The sequence below is a fragment of the Peromyscus leucopus genome, chromosome X (assembly GCF_004664715.2).
Source record: "Peromyscus leucopus breed LL Stock chromosome X, UCI_PerLeu_2.1, whole genome shotgun sequence".
In the NCBI taxonomy this organism is placed as follows: Eukaryota; Metazoa; Chordata; class Mammalia; order Rodentia; family Cricetidae; genus Peromyscus; species Peromyscus leucopus.
In genome coordinates, this window is record NC_051083.1 from 135884701 (window position 1) to 135906326 (window position 21626).

Sequence of the window (21626 nt, forward strand, 5' to 3'; positions counted from 1 at the left end):
ACAAAGGAGGAGGCCTGTGCTGATGGGTTGGAGGGCATAAATAAAGAGGCTGACCTAAGACAAGCAAGGGTCCTATGCCTCTGAGTCTGAACACCAGATGTCCAGAAGGCAAACTGTTGCAATGCTTTGTGAAATCCAGCCCTCCCCACTCCCTGTCCCTCCTGTCCATCCCTTATCAGAGCTATCTACCTCAGGGATAGAGTGTAGCATGGAGAGAGGGAAAAATAAGGCAAAACTATGTCACCCGGGTCAAACACGGCAACAAAGGAGAGGGGAGCAGTACCTCCACCACCCAGCACTCTGACCACAGGGGACAAGTAACAGACAGAAATGTAGGTAATGCTACCTGGCCTGGACTCTGGGGAGATGTGTGCAGGAGGGAAGGAAGTTAGTAACATCGTGGCTCCTCACTGGGAAGGACTGGCCCAGAGCAAAGAGCTTTGGTTGGCAGCCTCCACCCTCAGCATTTCTCAGGCAGGGGCTAGTCAACACTTGCCTTTCTGAGACTTCACTGTCCCCTGCCTTAGCCCATTGCTCTCCCCATTTTCTCACTGCTCGGGGCCTAGCTCCAGGACAAGCACACGTGGTATGGCATCAGCATTCTCCTTGCAGGGCTCTCTCGGGATGCTAATCAGTTACCAATGTGGGAAGTAGGTACTGAGGGGGAATAGCTGCTCACTAAATGTAGATTCCCACAGAGTTGGCAGAAATATCGTGAGCCTTCCTTGTAGCAGGCAGTCCTCAACAGGAAAGTAAGGAGGGGTAGTGAGGGTGCCAGGATAGGTTCACCAACAGCCTCAGCCTGGGCCTCTGCCTGGTGGGATGGCCCCACTCTCTTTCCTGTTCAGCATTTTGTCCATCTAAATTGCAGTCCCAGTTCTTTGTAGCCAGGAGCAGAGGGAGATGACTTCTTCTCTGCCCTGGTGGCTGGATGGGTCCTTGCTGGATGCACTGGGACCTCAGGCCACTCAGGTCCAAGTCTGGGAAAGAGTGACCCTAGTCCCCAAGTTCAGAGGTCACTTCCCACTTTACAGGCTGAGACTCAACTGATGGAGCCTGTCAATTTGGCTTTGGCTCCTTGATTGAAAGTAATAGAACTAACTCCATCACTTCTTTCTGTGCTCCACTAAATGAAAGCATGAGCACCCTGTCACTATCAGCCAATGTCACTGCTTGTCCTCATGGTCAGCATGACTTGAATGAGACCTTCACACAGTCCCCTGAGCTGCTCATTACCCAAAAGGCCTGTGGAGGATGACTTCCTACATATAAGGAGACTCCTCCTGACATTTCTGAGCTTCAAGGTAGAAAGCAGTAACACTTAAAAAGGCAATCAGGGCTGGGCGGTGGTGGCACACACCTTTAATCCCAGCACTCTGAAGGCAGAGCCAGGCGGATCTCTGTGAGTTCGAGGCCAGCCTGGGCTACCAAGTGAGTTCCAGGAAAGGAGCAAAGCTACACAGAGAAAGAAACCCTGTCTCGACAAACCAAAAAAAAAAAAAAAAAAGGCAATCGGGCTAGAGAATCAGGACAAAGTGGTAGGCCTCACCCATGTCTTCCTCCTGGAAGCCACTTAGTTCAGCCAGCATTGAATCTTTGCTTAGAAGGTCATTTCTGGTACCTGAAACCCAGACTCTGCCCCAAGATATGCCACAGCTCATCCCAGGGACTTGAGAAAGTCTCAGACTGAGCAGGACAGGCGCATCTGAGGCTCAGCCAGCCTGGGAATCTAGGGACAAAAAGCCAATGCAGCCCTGGACTCTGCAGTTCTGGGGAAGAGGGACAGCTAGAGAAGAAGGTCACCAGAGGAACCAACAGACAAGACAGTTGGTGTTCTCAATGCTGCATCTTTCTTGCCCCTGTGTATTTTTCTGTGTTGACAGACAAAAGAGAAGAGTCCCATATGGTGAGAGCACAGCTTTCAGCTTCTCACTGTTTTTGTTTTGCTTTGGGAGGGGTTGCTTTTTGTTTTTGTTTTGTTTTATGTTGAGATAGGGTTTGTCTGTGTAGCCCCGACTGTCCTGGATCTCGCTCTGTAGACTAGGCTGGCCTCAAACTCACAGAGATCTGCCTGCCTCTGTGTCCCAAGTGCTGGGATTAAAGGCGTGTTCTTTTAGTTTCTAAAGAAAGGTCCCACCTGGTCTACATAGTGAGTTCCAGGACAGCCAGGGCTGTTTCACGGAGAAACCCTGTCTCAAACGCCACCCCAACCCCACCCCCATAAAAGGTCCCATAACCTTAAAATAAGGCACAATTGGGACTGCCAAAGAGACTGGGTCCAGAAGAAGGGAGGAGCCAAGGCTGGCCTGTGTGCCCCGCCATTTCAGCAGTTGCAAGATCCAGTCCTGAGCCCATTGGCTAGTGCTGAAAGGCAAGAGCCCAGAGTCGAGTGAGTCTAGAGAGCAAGCTGACAGCCAGTCTGGTGCCCCTTTCTGGCAAGGAGAGGTTGATAATGCTGGCCTCTGCCTAGAAGAGGATGACCTTTTGCTGAAGCTGAGGTGAAGAGGGACATCCAGGACCCAAGAGCATGGTGGTTGTGCCAGGTTGCAGAATCCACAGTCTGCCCTGGCTCACACATCAGTGTCTGATATTGCTGTAAAACTCACCTGGAGATTACAGGATATTGCTTCCCTTCCCAAATGTACAGACCGAGAAACAAAATCCCAGAGAGAGGACAGAGACTTGGTTACTGGAGGCCAAGCTGTCAGCTTCCTTTTTCTGCAGGGTAAATGACTCAGGGGAATCCGCACTGCTGCAGACACAAGCCGACAGCCCAGCAGCCAGGCCTCCCTTGGCTGCCCCCCATCCATGGAGCTGCTGGCATACCAGCCTGCCTGGCCTCACTGGATTCTGCTCCTCACAAGCAAAGAAGCCAGCCCTTGGCAGTGCCTGACCAAAGACTGCTTCTCAGCATCTCCCCAGTGTAAAATTTCCTGAGCCCCAGATCACCCATGACTCACTTGGGAGCCCTGGAAAGAACAGGCCCCTTCCTCTCAGTCCTTCTCCCTCAAAGCTAGAATTGAGACCTAGAACCAGCTGGTATCCTATATAACTGTTCACCTGAGACTCTAGACTTCTGACTCAGTACCTTGACCTCTTTCCAACCATTGCCTCAGTTGACCTAGCTGTAGCATGGGAACAGTTTCCCTTGACTTCTACAGAACTGATGTGAGGATAATATAAAGTACTGGATGGGAATGCTTGGGACCTGTGATATAAAGGAAAGTAAATGGGACCCACAGGCTCCCAGCCCCTCCTTCAGTGTCCTAGCTCCACCCTTACCAGGCACTGAGGTTCATATCTTATTCCTATTAAACAAAATCTAACTCATGAGAATGAGACAGACAGTGATGGGGGACTTGCAGCACTGTCAGTCAGACCTTACACCCTCTGTTGTTGTGGACGGGAGGTGGCCCTGGAGGCCAAGTCATATGCCCTGTCCCCGATGGGCCCCTTCACTTCAGCGGGAAGCAGGTACACCAATGTAGACTACTATACAACTGCTACCCAGCCCAAACACAAATGAAGTCAAACCTCCCCTCATACTCTGGGGCTCAAGCTCGGGATAATGAAATAAGCAACAGTGCTTTGGGGGTACATGGGACTACAGGGCGCACCAATCAAACAGAAATCCAGGAGGGCAGGGGCTTGCAGGTGGGTGGAAGGCGGGTGGGTTGTGGGAGACAGAAGCTGGGCAGGCCTCGGCCCCTCCCCAATCCTTCCCAGCGCGCCGCTGGCGACATTGCCCCTCCTGGGCAGGGGGCGGAGAAGACCGCCACAGGAGGGGGAGGCGGCGGCGGCGCAGAGGCGGTAGTGGAGGAGGGATTTGGAGTTTCCCTCCGCAGCGGTGGTAGCGGCGGCGGCCCCTAAGCTCTAGGAGAGGCCGCAGCCCGGAGGTCTGGTGGCATTTGCTGGTGACAGCAGCGCTTCTCACTGCCGAGCTACGGAAACTTCCTGGCCACGACGCACAGAGCCAGGGATCAATCTGAGGCTAGCAGAGGTGAGCAGAACACGCGGAGCCCCACCCCACCCCCACACCTCCTGGCTGCCTATCCCCAAGTGCGTTCCTCCACCTTCGACCCCCAAAGTCCTGCCAAACATATCCCAAAGGCCCAGAGGCATGCTGGGGAACAAGAATCTACAAGACCCATTAGGTCCTATAACTACACACCCCTGCCACCCTGCCCGCGCACCTTCCATGTACCCTGCCATTTCCACCGGCTGCACAGTCGTGAGAGCACAGATTCCCGTACTGTACATACCAGCAGCCCCCTGCCTCACTACTCACCACTATCCCCAACTCATACCAACACCATCCCAGACCCTGCCACGCCCCAGTACACCCAGGTGCTGACACAGTGCCAACACATCCTGATGTCTGCACCAACATAGCGCTCGCTCTCTCTCTCTCTCTCTCTCTCTCTCTCTCTCTCTCTCTCTCTCTCTCTCTCTCTCACACACACACACACACACACACACACACACACACACACACAACTATGCCCCTACCATCACAAACTTCCCATATGCCCATTGCAGACACCCACCCGTGTCCCCACAGTCCAGAGACACTGTTATCCACCCACTATAACACAAATGCACACCCCAGCAGCCGATACTCCCTATTCCCCAGGCAGACACCTACAGCATCCCCACCACCCTAACATACAGGAACACCTGCTAGATTGCTAGATCTTCAGCATCCTGCCCTGCCCCCGTCGCAAATAGCCCTGAACACCCCCTACATGTCTTTGAGTCCCTCCCACCACCACCCCCAACACCTGGCACACAGACTCTAAAGGCTGCAGCATTTGGTGACATCCCTGCCAGGCAGTGGCTCACTAGCTTGGGACACCCCTCCAGATTCCTCCTTAAAAGACCTTGAGATTCCCCAGGGACTGACTTGACCTCTTCTTCTCTAAGAGATAAAGAAGGCAATTGAGGCCCAAGGTATAGTACTTAGATGTGGAGGCAAGGGGCTGCGGGGGGCAAGAGTGGGGGTGGAAGGACAGGAGAGGCAGGCACTGAAATGGAGGAGGCTCTGGGACCAAAAGGGTCCTGCGTATAGTGGGTTGCTTCCTTAAGGATTGAAGTCTGCATGCACTTTTTGTGTCCCAGACTGCGTGTATGCTGTGAGGAGTGCTGTGTGTGCACGTGTGCTTGTGCGTGTCTGGGAGGAGTGTGTGCTCGGTAGAAGGAAAAGACATGAGCAGCACCCTCCTGGGCTCCCCCAGGCAACAATTGGTTTCATTCATTCATGCCTTCGTTAACAAGCATTTCTTCTGCGAGCGACCAGCGCGTGTCCCAGGTCCTCACTGGGGGGCTGGGGCCAGCTTGGGACGAAGCACACACCCGTTCCTGCCTTGGAGGAACTCCCAGTCCGGCGAGGAGCCGGACCAGGAAAAGCATAAAGCCATTCACAGTGGAAAGTGGGTTTTCTGGAAAAGACACTGGATTTGGTAGAATCACTGTCTCTGGGAGTTGCGCTCCTGGCCATGTGACCCAGCCGTGACAGCTGAAATCCTACCACTAGGCCAGGTGGGAATCCTGCATTTTGCTGGGGGCAGTGCCGATCTTGGGCGTCTTGGGGGACCTGAGAGAGCCCGAGGCATGCGCTGGGCCTGTTGGGGGGGGGGCGTTGGCCCGGCCGGTCGGAGGCTCTGGGGCGCCCAGCGAGAGCAGCTGCGGGCTCAGTGCTCACCCTGCGGCAAGTCTTGCGAGTGTCTCCTGACTCTACCCGCCTAAGGGGGCCAGTTGAGGCCCCCGGTGCGGCGGCCTCCCCCAACCCTGGAGGCTTCGAGAAGCAGGCGAGGGGCGGGGCCAGCGCGCAAGCAGACACTGCCGGGACCTGAGTGGGGGCTGGAGGTGGGGGGGTGGCTGCACCAAACCCTGCAGTGCGGGGGTGGCAACAGGTTTCCATTTGTCCTGTTTGCTAGCACTGCGGGTGCGGCAGGCGTCGTGCACTGAGCACTGACTTTGGGGACTGAGTGTCCTTCATCTCTCTATCTCACGATAAGGTTGGGGCCTTGCCAGCAGGGTCCTGGAACAAGGTGTAGGGGAAGTACTCTCCAGGTGTGTGCAGGAGTAGGGCTTGTAGTGATTGTAGATGCCTAGGATTCCCTTTCCTTCACCATTGCAGGGTGCCTTCTTCCCATGCTCATCCTCAGGACAGTTCCTATCACTTCTTCCAGAAAGCCTACTCCAGAGAGTACACCTCTGAGAGTACCAATATTTTCCTCTGGTTGAAGATCCTCCCTCCAAGCACACTGAGCCTCCAGGACTGGGAGGGTGGGTGGAATATGTCTCTCCAGCAGTCTGCATCCATGGCCCCATGCCACCACTACCCCATCCACAACATAATCAAGCCCCAGCCAGCCCTACTTACAAGTGTGATACGTTGCAGAACTTCTATGTTGCCTTCAACGTCTGCCCTACCCCCAAGGTCTTACCTGCAAGTACAGTGGGGATATGGAGAAAAGATCTAGTCTGAATACCCATGGCCAGGCAGCACCAGATGCTCACTTCTGACACTGTGGAACCAGCACATAAGGGAGGAGAAGGTAGAATGTTGAGAAAAAAATAAATGAGCCATGCCACAGTGCTGCCTCTTTGAACCACTGGGAGATAGAGAAGGAAGCCTTCAGGCTTGCCCATAAGACCAAATAGGGTAGAGGGGCTGAGACGTGAGCAGCCAACAGAGGAGACCTTGGTGGGGCTGTGTCCACAGAGCCCCATTTGCCCAGAACCCTTGAATATCAACATTGGAAACAGAGACATGGTGAGGTAACCTGAGCTCACTGGTGGTCCACTACAAGAAGTAACTCATAACTGTGGGTTTTTCTTGTCTGATTCTATTTTGTTGTTGTTGTTGTTGTTGTTGTTGTTGTTTGGGGTTTTCATTGCTTTTTGTTGTTATTGTTTTGTTTTCTGAGAGGCAGTTTGAGACAGAGTTTCTCTGAGTAGAGCCTGGAACTAGCTCTGTAGACCAGGCTGTCCTCAAACTCACAGAGATTCAAGCATCTCTGTCTCCTGAGTGGTGAGATAGAGGTGTGCAACACCACCCCCGTCCCTGGTTCTTTTCTTCCTCTTCTTCTTCTCCTTCTCCTTCTCCTTCTTCTTCTTCTTCTTCTTTTTTCCATACAGGGTTTCTCTGTGTAGCCCTGGCTGTCCTAGAACTTGCTCTGTAGACCAGGCTGGCCTTGAACTCACAGAAATCCCCTTGCCTCTGTCTCCTGAGTGCTGGGACTAAAGGCATGGGCGCTGCTCTTGTCTGGTTCTTGTTGTATATTTGTTACACTCGTTTCTAAAAGGGTGCGACCAAAACAAAATCCCCCCTAGGATGAGAACAGCACACTTGTTTCACAGCAACCCTGCTAACACTGGGTGTTCTCATTTCGAGAACATTCTACTAATGTAGTAACTGGGAAGCATTTCCTTATTTTTTTTTTTTTGAATTGGCTTTCCTTCCATGCCTGAGCTTCAACCTTTCCCCAAATATTCTTACCCCATCGCATTCCTTCCTTCAGGCAGAGTATGCAGTCCTTGAGTTCCTTACCCATTTATCTACGGGGTCTTAACCCTTTGATTATTTTGTGCGAGCTTTATCTTATCTGTTGTGTGCTTTCCTTTAACACTGTTATTTGCTTTTCTTGGGCTTTTAGCAGAGAAAGAACACATGGCCAGATGGGGCTTTTTTAGAAGCCTCCCCCTACCTCTCCTTTCATTGTCAGCACTTATCACCCAGATAGCTGGATATTTCGTTCAGTGTCTTTGCGTATTGTTGGTGTGTCCTGCTGGACTGGAAGACCCAGGAAAGGAGAGCCTCTGTGTGTCTTTACTGTTCATCACCTGTCTGGTGGGCTGGTTGGAAGCCACCAGCTTTTGTGGACTGAATGGTGCTCTGGCATGGGGCAGGGTGGAGAATAAGCTGAAGTTTTAGAAACTGGGACAGTGACTTTTGTAGCCATGGCCTGTGCAAAAGACAGGGAGCATGGGGATGGTGATGTATTGCAGTAAAATGACTTACCTCCATATGGATCCATCCAGGGGTTTATGGGAAGAAGGCCATGAGGAGGAGCCAGGGATGGCTTTTAGAATTCATCATGTGATAAGAGCACAGTGCACCAGTTTAGAGTTGGATGCTCAGAATTCCTGGGTACCTTTAGCCAGGCCTGTACAAATGAAGCCCAGATGGGAATAGGGAACCCAGGGGCTGCCTTGTGCCTTCAGTATTTCAGTGGCATTTCACAGTAGCCCAAATTGGATGGCTCTGATTAGCCCATTATACAGATGGGGGCCATCTAGTTCCAAACAAGGGCTGATAGTTCAGGGTTATTAAGTGAGTTATTTGAGGCAGTTTCTGGTTCTGGGGCCCTGGGCTTTTGTCCCCACCCCTCTTCCTGCCTCCAGGGACCAGACTGGCGCCGAGCAGGGGCAACAGCAACTGGTCCCCTGCTGGGCCCCCGACCTGCCCTTGGCCTCTGCCCCGACCCCTTCCCGCCTGGGTGGAAGCCCTAGCTCAGCCTGCTGCTGGCAACGCCTACCCGGCTCTTCGCTCGCACTGGTTGGCTGGCCTGGTCCCTGAGCCCGCCCCACCGCCCCACTGCCCCGCCCCACCCCGCCCCTCCGAGCTGCTACTAAGTTGGTCCGAAGGCTGAGGCTTCCAAGGTGGAAGCTGGATCCGGCTGCCAGGAAGCGGCCAGCGCACGAGTGGCGCGAGGCTTGGCTTCCACGTGCGAGCCTGCTCCGCCACCCCGCCCTCTCCGAACTCCCGAGCCTGGGGACTCCCTCTCCAGGGACGATACCTGCGCCCTGCCGTGGCACTAGCTGTGGCCAGGACGTCCACGCGCGGCCGCCTGCCTCTGGATCTCGCTCCAGGTCTCTCCTTTTGTTCTCTCCTGGGGTGGGGAGGAGTGGGGCCGAGTCAGCTCTTACAGGACTCGCCTAGGCCCATCACCTCGGTGACCCTCTTGTTCTCTGGTTCTTTCTGGACATAGAGGCGATCCAGGCCTTGAACCCAATTTCTCCACGCATCCAAAGTCGAACTTGGGGAGTGATGGAGATCACGGCAAGTGAGAAAGTCATAAAAGGGGTGTGAAGGAACTAGCTTTAGTCCTCCTAGAACCTCAGAAAAAGCCTTCTTTCAAGAGGCCGCTAGACACCCAGCTTTCAAAGAGAGGCAGGGAGCAGCACCCCAGTGGCGGCGGCCTCGGGTGTTTTTTCTCGGGCGCCTTCCTTGGTTTCCTCACTGTGGGTGGAGCGCAAAGAGAGAATCAGGCGGTGGAGGAATGTTCCTGCAGGGACACTGGGCGCCTGCCCTCAGGACAGGGGCTGACTTCCCGTCTCAGTAGCCTGGTCCACACTGCCTGAGTAGAGATAAACCTGCCCTCACTCCGTGCCCTTCGTCTCTCAACAGCACCCGCTGCCAGACGTGCAGAAGTGCAGAACACTGCGCACCCATGGAGAGTCTGGGTCGTTCATGCCTGTGGCTGCGCCAGGAGCTGTCGCCCCCGCGGCCACAGATTCTACTGCTGGACTGCCGCAGCCGGGAGCTGTACGAGTCAGCGCGCATCTGCGGGGCGCTGAGCGTGGCCCTGCCCGCCCTAATGCTGCGCCGCCTCCGGAGAGGGAGCCTGTCGGTGCGCTCGCTCTTGCCTGGGCCACCGCTGCAGCCTCCCCCACCCGCTCCTGTGCTTCTGTACGACCAGGGTAGTAGCCGATGCCGCCCTGAAGAGGCAGAGGCCGAGCCGAAGCCCAAGAGTGGGAGGCTGACTCGGTGCTGGCCATTCTGCTCCAGAAGCTGCGAGAAGAAGGCTACCTGGCCTACTACCTACAGGGTAGGTGAGGGGCAGTGGGCTGAGGGAGGTCACAGGCCGCCTGTAGTTACCTCAGGTCGGGAGAAGGTCCTGCCTTCCAAGGGGATTTCATAGTTACTTTATCCTTGGGCAAACTCCATCTTATTTTGTCTAAATGTAGGTAAGACTCCCTCCCAATAACCTGCCAGACAGCTTTTGGGAAGGCAGACCTGATCATGACCTTGGGCAAGTCCTTCATCCCTCCAAACCCATTTATAAGTCTGGGAAATGGGGAGAATTGGTTCACAGGATTCTCTAGGACAAGCAGCTGCAGTGGCACTTACCATCCAGAGAAACAGCCACAAGTGGCGCTCCAGGACAGATGAAACTGCTGGCTTGTGAATTCCCTTTGGCAATATCTGCAAGCCACCTGGGTTGTGTAGGGCCAGCTGCCTAGCCCCAGCCAGGGATTCTTGGCTGCCCAGGTGGCTATAAAAGCAACACCCCCCCCCCTTGCTTCTTTCCTGACAGGTGGTTTCAGCAAATTCCAGGCCGAGTGTCCTCACCTTTGTGAAACCAGCTTCAGTGGTCATGCTGGCTCAAGCCTGACCCCAGTGCCTAGCTCAGTGCCTGTGGTGGGGCTAGGTAACCTATGCTTGGGCTCTGATGTCTCCGATGCAGAGTCTGAGGCTGACCGCGACTCCATGAGCTATGGCCTAGATTCGGAGAGCACCACACCCCCTCCAACTGGGCTGCTACCACCGTTCCCAGTCCAGATCCTGCCCAATCTCTACCTAGGCAGTGCCCGAGATTCAGCCAACTTGGAGAGCCTGGCTAAGCTTGGCATCCGCTATATCCTCAATGTCACCCCCAATCTCCCTAACCTTTTTGAGAAGAATGGTGACTTCCACTACAAGCAGATCCCCATCTCTGACCACTGGAGCCAGAATCTGTCCCAGTTCTTTCCGGAGGCCATTGCATTCATTGGTGAGTCCTCCCTATCCTCCCTGTCTTCTCTCCAGCTGACTCACCCACCAGACTGCTCCTCACCCTCCTGTAAGGGAACTCTTGCCCAGCTTAGCTACCATTCCCAGAGCCCACAAGACACTTGGGGAGCTGGGGGTAGAGCTCGGGTCAGCTGCCAGTGAAACCTCCCAGATATGGGCAAAATGGGGTGGGGAGACTGTGATAGTGCCCCCCAAAATTCACTTGGATTTGGCCTCACTCACGCTGACCTTTGACTGGGGGGATATTTCTGTACTGCTTTACCTAGATGAGGCCTTGTCCCAGAACTGTGGGGTGCTCGTCCATTGCCTGGCAGGGGTCAGCCGCTCTGTCACCGTCACCGTGGCCTACCTCATGCAGAAGCTCCACCTCTCACTCAACGATGCCTACGACTTGGTCAAGCGGAAGAAGTCTAACATCTCGCCCAACTTCAACTTCATGGGGCAGCTGCTAGATTTCGAGCGCAGCCTGCGCCTGGAGGAGAGGCGCTCTGGGGGGCAGGGCAGTGGGGGACCAGAGTCCACTGTCTCAGACCCACCTTCTTTCTTTACTACGCCTACCAGCGATGGGGTCTTTGAGCTGGACCCCACATAAAACCATGTGGGGTGGCTGGGCTGGTCCCTACCCATGACCCCATGTATTAGCAGGGATGGGATGCAGCCATAAGCGGGGAGGGGGAAAGGGAGGGGGAGGGGAAGCTCAATACCTCACTTGGGGGTGATGGAGCAAGGCAGGAACAGAGCAGAGACCTGCCCTACCCCGTATTCTATTACACGTGCCTATGGGTGGGCCTGACCCACACCGCTTTAGGGCAGGACCATGCTCCAGAACCTGCCTCTTCTGCGACTGTTACTTTATTCTTTCGGGGTGGGAGTGGGGCTTCCTATCCAAGAGATCATTCCAGATTGCTGCCTGCTGCCGGGGCTCTGTCCCTTCTTGCTGTTTCCTCTTCAGGAAGAGTATATCACACTTTGCCACAGGGATCTGCTCATAGTTCCTTCCCTATCCCTAAATGGCCACCTGTGGTAAAAGGCCTTACAACTTTCACTGGTGTACTCTCCTTCCTGCCTCTCTGACTAGGACTTAGACCTCTTGGGGCTCCGGGGTGTGGACCCGGAGACGCAATGGCTGCTCTCGGCATCCACAGGGACAGCCTCTCTGGGTGGCTTTTTGCTGGGCAGTGTCTCATGGGAGGGCATGGGCCTGGGAGCCAATAGGCAGAATCCCAGCCACACATCTGGTGCCCTGACTGTTTCTTTCCTCCTCCCCCAGATGTCTTGACAGGATCACTGAGACTCTTTGTGACTGAGGGTGGTCAAACTGCCACCGGAGGAGATGGGGTCTCAGAGTGAGAGCTGAGGGGGAGGGAGAGAAGGATGAAGGCCTCAATTTTGCTGCTGTGTGTCTCACACAGCCAGTGTTGGTTTGGGGGGCAGGGAAAGGGCTAAGCTGCAGATACACACATGGTCATTCATTGCAGTCCACACCCCTTTGTAAACAGTGTGTATGTATGTGTGTGAGTGTTCACACATGCACACTAGCCTACTCACACATTCAGCCTAGGGCTGGCAGTACCTGTGGCAGCAGGACCATCTTGTCTTTGAACCTGGAGAAGGTTGTGCTTATTTGTTTTTGTAATCCACTTCTTCATAATTGCTTTCTTTAATTGTTCCTCCTGAATAAACAGTTTATTTAACATACTGAACAGTGCTGTTTCTTGGGCTCCTTGGGGAAGGGAGGGAGAGGAAAGGGAAATGTGCCCTTCACCCATTCATCATTTCCCATCTGTGTACACTGCCTGTTGGCTACCTGGTCACTCAAACCCATTTGAACTCCTATTCCAGCACACACTTCAGGGAGTGGGGTACAATAAGCCAAATATGAAGAAGCAGCCTGTTTGGAGGGGAATGAGATACAATGTGTGGGCCAGTCCTACAATTAGAGAAGGGAATCAAATATCACAAATCAGTAATGAAGTTGCAGTGAGCTCCAAGCCCTGAGGAAGAGTGGGCTGTCTGTTATGCTGAGGGTGACCAGGACTTCAACAGGGAAAGGACATGAGCTGGATGTATCATATAGTGTGGAATCTAGGCTGCAAAAGCCTAGGCAAGGTCAGGGAGAACCCTGGGACAGGTGTTCACTGGGCCATCTGAAATGTTACGTAGAGCTTACATCACTGCATTGTCTTAAGTTTTAGGTGGGGCTCTTCCGCTCAACACTGCCAGTGCATTCTCCACACTACAGCTGGCAGAACTAGGAAGCTGTTTCCAAAGCTTAGAGATACAGGAGAAGGGAAGAAAGAGCAACAGAGTATGTATAGGGGAGAAAGTAATGGAAGCCGAGTTGTTTTAGTCAGGTTTCCAGTCAGCACAGGAATACCTGAGGCTTGCAGAGAGAAAAGATTGATTTTTGGCTCCCATTTCAGAGTTCCGGGCCATTGCTTGTTGGCCCCTTCACTCTAGGCAGCACCTAATGGTGGGGGTGTGTAATGAAACATGATTGGACACTTCATGATCAAGAGAGAAAAGAGAAGAAGAGGAAGGGACTGGGGTCCCTCAAGACCCTTCAAGAACACACCTCAAACTAAAGACATACCCCTTCCCCCAGGCTCCACTTCCAGTAGCTCTACCTGAGGGACTAAGCCCTTAAACGTGGACTTTTGAGAGACATTCAAGATCCCAACTGCAGCAATAGACTTAAGAACAAGATGTTTAGGTAGCACTCCCAGTCCAAAAGTCCTGAAATGTGGGTAAAATTTATAATCCTGTGACCAGATGGTGAAAAAATAAGAGAAAAGTTCTGAGGGGGGAAAAAAGTGAGGACCTTCCAGCCCAAAACTGCCTGGGGCATAGCCTTGGACTAGGAGCCAGGAGCCTCCATAGGAATGTAGCTTCCCATGCCTGTTGGTGTATAAAACTGATAACACCCTTCTTTCTTTCTGGCAGGGTCACATGTAGCCCAGGCTGGCTTCAAATTCACTGAATTCATTGTGAGGCTGAGAATGTCTTTGAATTCCTGATCCTCTCACTTCGACCTCCCAAGACCAGAATCCCAGGCCAAGTGTTGTTCTAAGTCATTAAATTTAAATCCCAGCACTTGGGAGGCAGAGGCAAGTAGATCTCTGAATTCCAGACCAGCCTGGTCTACAAAGCAAGTTCCAGGAGAGGCAAGGCTAAACAGAGAGACCCTGTCTTGAATTTAAAAAGATGGTACTTTGTGACAGCAGCAAACAAATGCAATAGATGACCTTGAAAAATACCCCTACAGAAACAAATGAGGATGCATGCTTATCTTGAACTTAGATTTGGGTCAAAGCGGAATGAAAAGAAAATGTCACCCCCTAAGAATTTCTTGCCACAAGCTGAAAATGTCATTCAGAGTGGCCTAGGTGTCAAGTCATGTGTGTTCCCCAGCATATCTCTGGGAAGAACACAGGTACTGATGGGGCTGCTGGGAAGCTCTGGACATGTCTTGAAAGTACATCTGGACTTCAATTATGATGGCCCAGTAAAAATAGCACAGTTGGGCCTGGAGAGGTGCCTCAGTGGTTACTCTTGTAAAGGACCAGGGTTGGGTTCCTAGCACCCAAATGGTGACTTACAACAATCTGTAAATCTAGTTCCAAGGAATTTGGTGCCCTCTTTTGGCCTCCACAGGCACTGCACATATGTGGTGCATAGACATACATGCAGGCAAACTACTCAAAAAATAAAATATTAAAATCAATCTTTAAAAAAGCAAAGTTTAAGCTGAGTGTAATGGCACACACCTGCAATTCTGACACTGGGAGATGAGGTCAGGAGGATTAGGAGTTCAAGGCCAGCTTATGACTTGTCAAAGAACTACTGGCCACTAAGGAGTGCTGAGAGTAGAAGAAATAGTCTTCCCCAGGGAAGAGCACACCAATTGGCTAACCAACACCAAATGGTCAGCCCAGAAAACATATATACAAGTAGCATTATACAGACTGAGCAGATTATATTTAGAAATATGTGCGTGTGTGTGTGTGCGTGTGTGCGTGTGTGTGTGTGTGTGTGTGTGTGTGTGTGTGTGTGTGTGTGTGTAACAATTAATACAAAAAGAAGCCATGAATTTGTAAGAGAGCAAGGAGAGGCTTATGAAAGGGTTTGGAGGAAGAAAAGGGAAGGGAGAAATTATGTAATTATAATCTCAAAAAATAGAAGAAATAATTTTTAAAAGACAATGGCTGAAAATTTTCCACTGTAGAAAGGCTCTGTGGGGGAGTTGCTAAATATCCCCATTCTCTGTCTTCCCCTTTACCCTTTTATAAATTAAAATACCCAAAGGTCAATAGAGTATAAACATCCCAAGTAGAGATTTCATTTTCTGTCCCCCCTTGTGCCAACTTGGTCCTGTTCTGGTAGCACCTTAGCATTATGTGTATGTGTGTGTGTTCTTTTCTTTGCAGATGCACATACAGGGCAGTGAACAACCTCGGATGTCAATAATTCCTGAAGCATTGTCTACCATGCTTTTTGAGACAGGATTTCTTTCCGACTTGGAGCTCACCAAGTAGTAGTCTGACTACCCAGTAAGCCCCAGCAGTAGGCCTACCTCTGCCTCCCCAGGGCTGGATTTACAGCATGAGCTATAACACCCAGCTTTTTTTTTTTTTTTTTTTTTTTTGGTTTTTGAGACAGGGTTTCTCTGTGTAGCTTTGTGCCTTTCCTGGGACTCACTTGGTAGCCCAGGCTGGCCTCAATCTCACAGAGATCCACCTGCCTCTGCCTCCCGAGTGCTGGGATTAAAGGCGTGCGCCACCACCGCCCGGCTTACCCAGCTTTTTAATGTGGATTTGGTGGGATTGAACTCAAGACCTTCTGGTTGCAAGGCAAGCACTATAATGACTGAGCCATCTTCCCAGTCCATAATTTTAGCATTTTATTTATTTATTTATTTATTTTAGTTTTTTTGAGACAGTGTTTGTCTGTGTATTCTTGGCTGTCCCACAACTCACTCTGCAGACCAGGCTGGTCTCAAACTCATAGAGATCCTCCTGCCTCTGCCCCCCAAGTACAGGGATTAAAGGCGTGCGCCACCACTGCCTGGCACATTTTAGCATTTTAATCAGTTATTTAAAATTCACAGTCTGATAAAGCCAACCTTTATGCCCTATCTGATTCTGGTTCTGGTACCCACTTTGCCTCATCCGTTAGTATGCCTTGAAACTGTCTTGTTGAGAGTTGAACGTGATGTACCAGGGGGAAAGAATTACTATAATAGTCTCCTGTAATGTGGTAGTGAAGTAGCAGGGAGAGGCCATGTTCTATAGTGCGCTGTGTCTTGGGGAACCTGTGCCTCTGGCTTGTGCTTCTCAGATTCTGTCTCCCCAAAGGTGAGGCAGGATGACCACAGGGGACTAGAGCTGGGTACTCCCTTTCCCCACCCACCTGCCCACTCACCCCTGCCATGAAGGCTCCAATAAAGCCTCAGTAGCTTCTCTTGGGGACAGAACTTGTTAAGAATAAAATGCTCTGGATACATTTTTAAATGCCTAGATTCTTTTTCCCTGCCAGAAGCATGAGCTTGTTCTTTGTGTGAACCCTATTAGGTTTATTAAGAGAAAGCTCCAAAGAGCATGAAAATCTGCAAGTTTTAATTGTCTGGCCTTCCTACTTTGAGCCTCTGCAATTCAGCAATTTCTACGGAGCAGGTCTTCAATGGTCCTGGGTGGCTCACGGGTTCCTTGGGTTCCCGTGTGTGCCTGCCCCACTCCAACTTGGTGAGGATGGCTGATGGATTTGGAGGAGTGCTTCATTTTAAGCTGCTTTGATTTGTTTATCATGGCAATGACTTCTCAGCTCTTTCTGCAATGGACCACATACTAGTTTCCTAGGGCAACTTCTAGAATGAATACAGAGTATACTTATTCCAGACTAGAAAAGGGAAACATGAAATGATGAAGGGAAAAACCCTATTAATGCAGAATTCAAGATAGAAATGAAGAAACAGAAACACTGGAATAAGTAGAAAACAGAACATAAGATGACCCCTAGGACAACATTAAGCATCCAAGATGTGTAATTAGAGATATAAAGAATGAGAAAGAGAAAGAAGCTGTTGCATGACTTTTCCTGAGGGAGATGGCAATAAACATCTATTCACCCCTAGACAACATATCAAATAAACAATTCTACTCAACTCTGGCTTAGTGAATTGTGGTGATATATTGTGTACCCTAATAAACTTGCCTGAGGGTCAGAGAAAAGAACAAGCCACTAGATTAGACACAGAGGTCAGGCAGTAGAGGCACACACCTTTAATCCTAGCACTTGAGATCTTATGCCTTTGCTTAGGAAGCACACATGTCTTTAATCCCAGGAAGTAATATGTCAGGGCAGAGAAGGATATACAAAGTATGAGGAAACAGGAACTCACTCTCTTTAGGCTGGGGTTTTCATAGAGGTAAGAACAAGTTGCTGGCTGTTACGTTTTTCTGATCTTTCAGCTTTCACCCTGATATCTGGCTCTTGGTTTTTTATTAAAAGACCATCTAAGATTCGAACAATATCTGGCATCCAACTTGTGGGGCATGCATTTATGACAAAGCTGTTTGCCTGTGGCATTTGCAGGCCCTGGCTCAGGCCCTAGCTCCACGAGGCCAGAGTCTCCACCCCATGTGTGCCAGAGTCCCTAACCCACTGTCTAAGTTTTTGTTGCAGCCTCTCTGCAGCAAACTCCATTAGTTTTTTGGGCTCCAAAAACCATAGGAGTTAGCTGCTTTCTCACATTCCATCCTACAGATGACCAGCTCTGTGGCTTCTTCTCTCCTGGTGGGTTGTGGGCTCTCCATGGATCCCCAACTTGGGCTGCTACCACACTAGGTCTTGAAACCCAATCAGGCTTCTACTGTTCTACGCAGAAGCAGTCAGCCTCATATCTGAATCGTCATTGTTGGCAGATTTGGTGAGACAATTGGGGTTTCTTAAAGGGAGAAATTAGTTAAAAAAGACTTTTTCCCCACATTAAAAAATGGGAAACATTTTTACAATGGAGAGAATTTGGTCTCTATTTGATAATACAATTGACAATCTGAAAATGGAACAATTAAATAAGAGGAGAATTAATGTAGATGGGATTTCTGTAATGTCATTTATAAATATTATTTGTTTGATCATTTTTGTTTTACCATTTAAAAAGTTGGTCAATATGAGTGCCAAGATAAAAATTTTAGAAAAACTTGTTAAAACAGATCATAGAGAAATTCAGACCTGGACAGAGGGATTTAAAGGAGAACCATTCTCAGCATTGCATTATACGGTTACAGAGAAACAGTCTAAGGCTTTCAAACAGCCAACCTTAATCTATCCAGTAACTATACAGGAACTGCCAAATGCTCAAGGCTGTGTATGAGCTCATTGGACTCCTATGCAAATGTTAGATTTGAGGAGATTCAAAGAAGCTATAGTGTCATATGGTATACATTCCCCATTTGTGAAGTAGATGTAAAACTCATGGTCAACTTGTAATAGAATTATCACTAAAGACTGGAGAGATTTGGTTACAGCTGTCTTAGAAGCCAGTCCTCAATTACAATGGAGAACCTGGTGGAAAGATGAGGCAAAGACCATTAAACAACGCAGTAGGGCTAGAGGTATGGAAATCTCCCAAGATCAACTTCTTGGAGAGGGAGATTATGCTAATGTAGAAAGGCAATCTCTATGTGATGACCACACCCAGGCTTTATGCGGAATGGAAGCCTTGAATGCTTGGGACAGAACTGAAGAAGGAGGAAAGAAAATGGAGTCATTTACAAAAGTTATACAGGGCCCAAAAGAAACCTTAACAGATTTATTACAAAGGCTGTCTTCAGCAGTAAATAGAATGATACCAAATTCAGAAGCTAGACAGATAATAATTGTGTCTATGGCTTTTGAAAATGCTAATACACAATGCAAAACGATAATTAGGCCATTAAAGGCAAGATCAGCACCCTTGGAGGAATGAATCTGAGATACAATGAATATTGAATCTCATGACCATGATGATACTTGGATAGGAGAGGTGATTCCCAGAGGTTTGAAGAAAAATAGTAATGTCAGATGTTTCAATTGCAGTAAACAAGGTCATCTAAAAAGGGACTGTGAACAGAACATTCCTCGAAACAATGTTTCTTCAAGGAACAATCCCGACAGAATGCCCCTCTCTTCTGGATTATGCAGAAGGTATGGTAAAGGCAGACATTGCACTAATGAATATAGATCAACAAGAGACAGACAAGGTAATCCTTTGCCTTTGCCATCAGGAAACTCCCTGAGGGGCCTCTCACAGGCACCATGACAAATTCAGTTCAGGCCTTTCCTGCCATCATAGAAGAAACTCCTTCCCAGAGCAATTAAATAACCAAATGCCTGTTGCAAAAAACCATACTGCTCAGGGTGATAGAACAGCTATAGCAGAAAGAGCAGAAAATTCCAGAGAAACCATAAAGTGAATTTTTAGGCAAACTTCTATAAATGAACAAAGACCAAAATTAAAAATACAAATAAATGACATTATCATTGAAGGTATTGTAGGCACAGGTGCAGATGTAACAATAATTGCACCAGAATCTTGGCATCCAAATTGGCCTCTTCAGGAGGGAAATGTTCAGCTGTTAGGGATTGGAACATTATCTCAAGTGAAACAGAGTCAAATGTATAGGGCCAGAAGGACAGAGAGGAAAATTAAAGCCATATGTGGCTAATATAGCAATGAATCTATGGGGCCATGATTAATTACAACAATGAAATATCCAGATTAACATTCCTCCAATCTCAGAAATAAACTATAAACTAACATATATTTCTGGGGAAAATATTGGAAGGTTTTATAAAGAACAGTCACCAACCATCCAGATTGTACAAGAACAGGATACAACAGCTTCTGATCTTTCAAAGACACCAATAGCTCTGGCTTTAAAATGGTTAACAGACAAACCTGTATGGGTTCAGCAATGGCCTTTAACAACAGAGAAACTCCAGGTTTTAGAAGAGCTGGTACAAGAGCAATTAAATGCTCAGCATATTGAAGAACCAAACCGCCCTTGGAATTCTCCTGTATTTGTTATTAAAAAGAAAACTGGTAAGTGGAGAATGGTAACAGATCTAAGAGATATTAATAAAGTAATTCAGCCAATAGGCTCTCTAAGATCTAGAATTCCTTTGCCTACTCTGTTACACAAAGGATGGCCACTTATAGTTATCAATTTAAAAGGCTGTTTCTTTTCAATACCCTTACAAAAAAGACAGAGAAATATTTGCTTTCATGGTGCCTACTTATAATAATTCTCAGTCTGCTAAGAGATATCAACAGAAGTTTCTCCCACAGGGAATGTTAAATAACTCAATCCTGTGCCAATATTTTATATGACAGCCATTGGAAGTAACATGTAAACAATTTCTTCAATATATAGTTTACCATTACATGGATGACATTTTACTAGCTGATTCAAGTGTAGATACTATAGAAAGAATGAAGAAGTAAAGAAAATTTTGCCTTGTTGGGCATTGCAAATTGCTCCTGAAAAGATACAAAGAGGAGATTCTATTAATTATTTAGGATATAAGATAGGGCTACAAAAAAATCAGACCCTAAAAAGTACAAATTAGGAGAGCTCGATTATGAACTCTAATGACTTTCAAAGATTATTCAGAGACATTTCCAATCTACAGACTACTATCGGGATAAAAAAAATGATGAACTGAGTAATCTGCTTAAAACCTTAGAGGGTGACAAGGACTTAAATAGTCCAAGAGAATTATCAGCTGAAGCTGATAGAGAATGGGCCTAGGTAGAAAAGAAAATACAGGATGCACATATGGATCATTTGGATCCAAAGCTTGATTGCATCTTGGTTATTTACCCTCTAAGCATTCTTCTACAGGAATTTTAATGCAGAAGGAAAATATTATATTGGAATGGATATTTCTACCAAATAAACAGAGTAAAAAATTAAAAACTTATGTGGAAAAGATCTCTGAGTTGATTTTAAAAGTAAAATGGAGGCTTTCTCAATTAGCAGGAAAAGACTCAGCAGAAATTGTCATACCTTTAACTAAGGAGGACATTGACAATTATGGGCAGAGAGTGAACCTTGGCAAAGAGCTTCAGTAATTTTTTGAGAGAGATTAACAACAAATATCCTTAAAGTGATAGAATTCAACTTATAAAGAAAGCCTGCCTCAAATTGTACTGGAAACACCAATATCTGGAGCCCCTAGAGTTTATACAGATGCAAGCAAAAAAGGAAAGGCAGGTTACAAATCAGAAAATTTAAGTAAAGTGATACAAAGTCCTTATAATTCTGTCCAAAAATCATAATTATATGCCATTCTGATGATATTAATGGACTTTACAGAACCTCTTAACATAGTTACTGACTCTCAGTATGCTGAGAGAGTGGTCTTACACATTGAAACTGCTGAATTTATTCCTGATGAGTCAGAATTAACTTCATTACTTATTCAGTCACTATAAATGATCAGGAATAGGAATCATCCCTTATATATAACTCACATCTGATCCCATATGGGTCTGCCAGGCCCTCTAGCACAAGGTAATGATGAGATTGATAAACTATTGATAGGAAATATGCTGCAGGCCTCAGAATTTCACAAAAAAAACCCATCATGTCAATAGTAAGAGTTTAAAAAAGAATTTTTCCATGACCTGGCAATAAGCCAAGGAAGTTATAAGGAAATGTCCTACTTGTTCTTTATACAATCAAACTCCACTACCAGCAGGATGTAACCCAAAGGTTACTCAGAGGAATGAAATCTGGCACATGGATGTGTTTCACTTTGCAGAATTTGGAAAACTGAAATA

The 21626-nt window shown here is 48.6% G+C and overlaps 1 protein-coding gene across 1 annotated transcript; it reads left to right on the forward strand.

The window, feature by feature from the left end:
- The first annotated feature begins 8646 nt into the window (after positions 1 to 8646).
- Dusp9 (dual specificity phosphatase 9) lies at positions 8647 to 12500 on the forward strand. The gene is given in 5 exon segments (XM_037199331.1): positions 8647 to 8877; positions 9416 to 9725; positions 9728 to 9836; positions 10326 to 10781; positions 11068 to 12500. Coding segments are annotated over 4 exon segments (1158 nt in total). The 5' UTR covers positions 8647 to 8877; positions 9416 to 9458; the 3' UTR covers positions 11394 to 12500.
- Positions 12501 to 21626: the final 9126 nt, after the last annotated feature.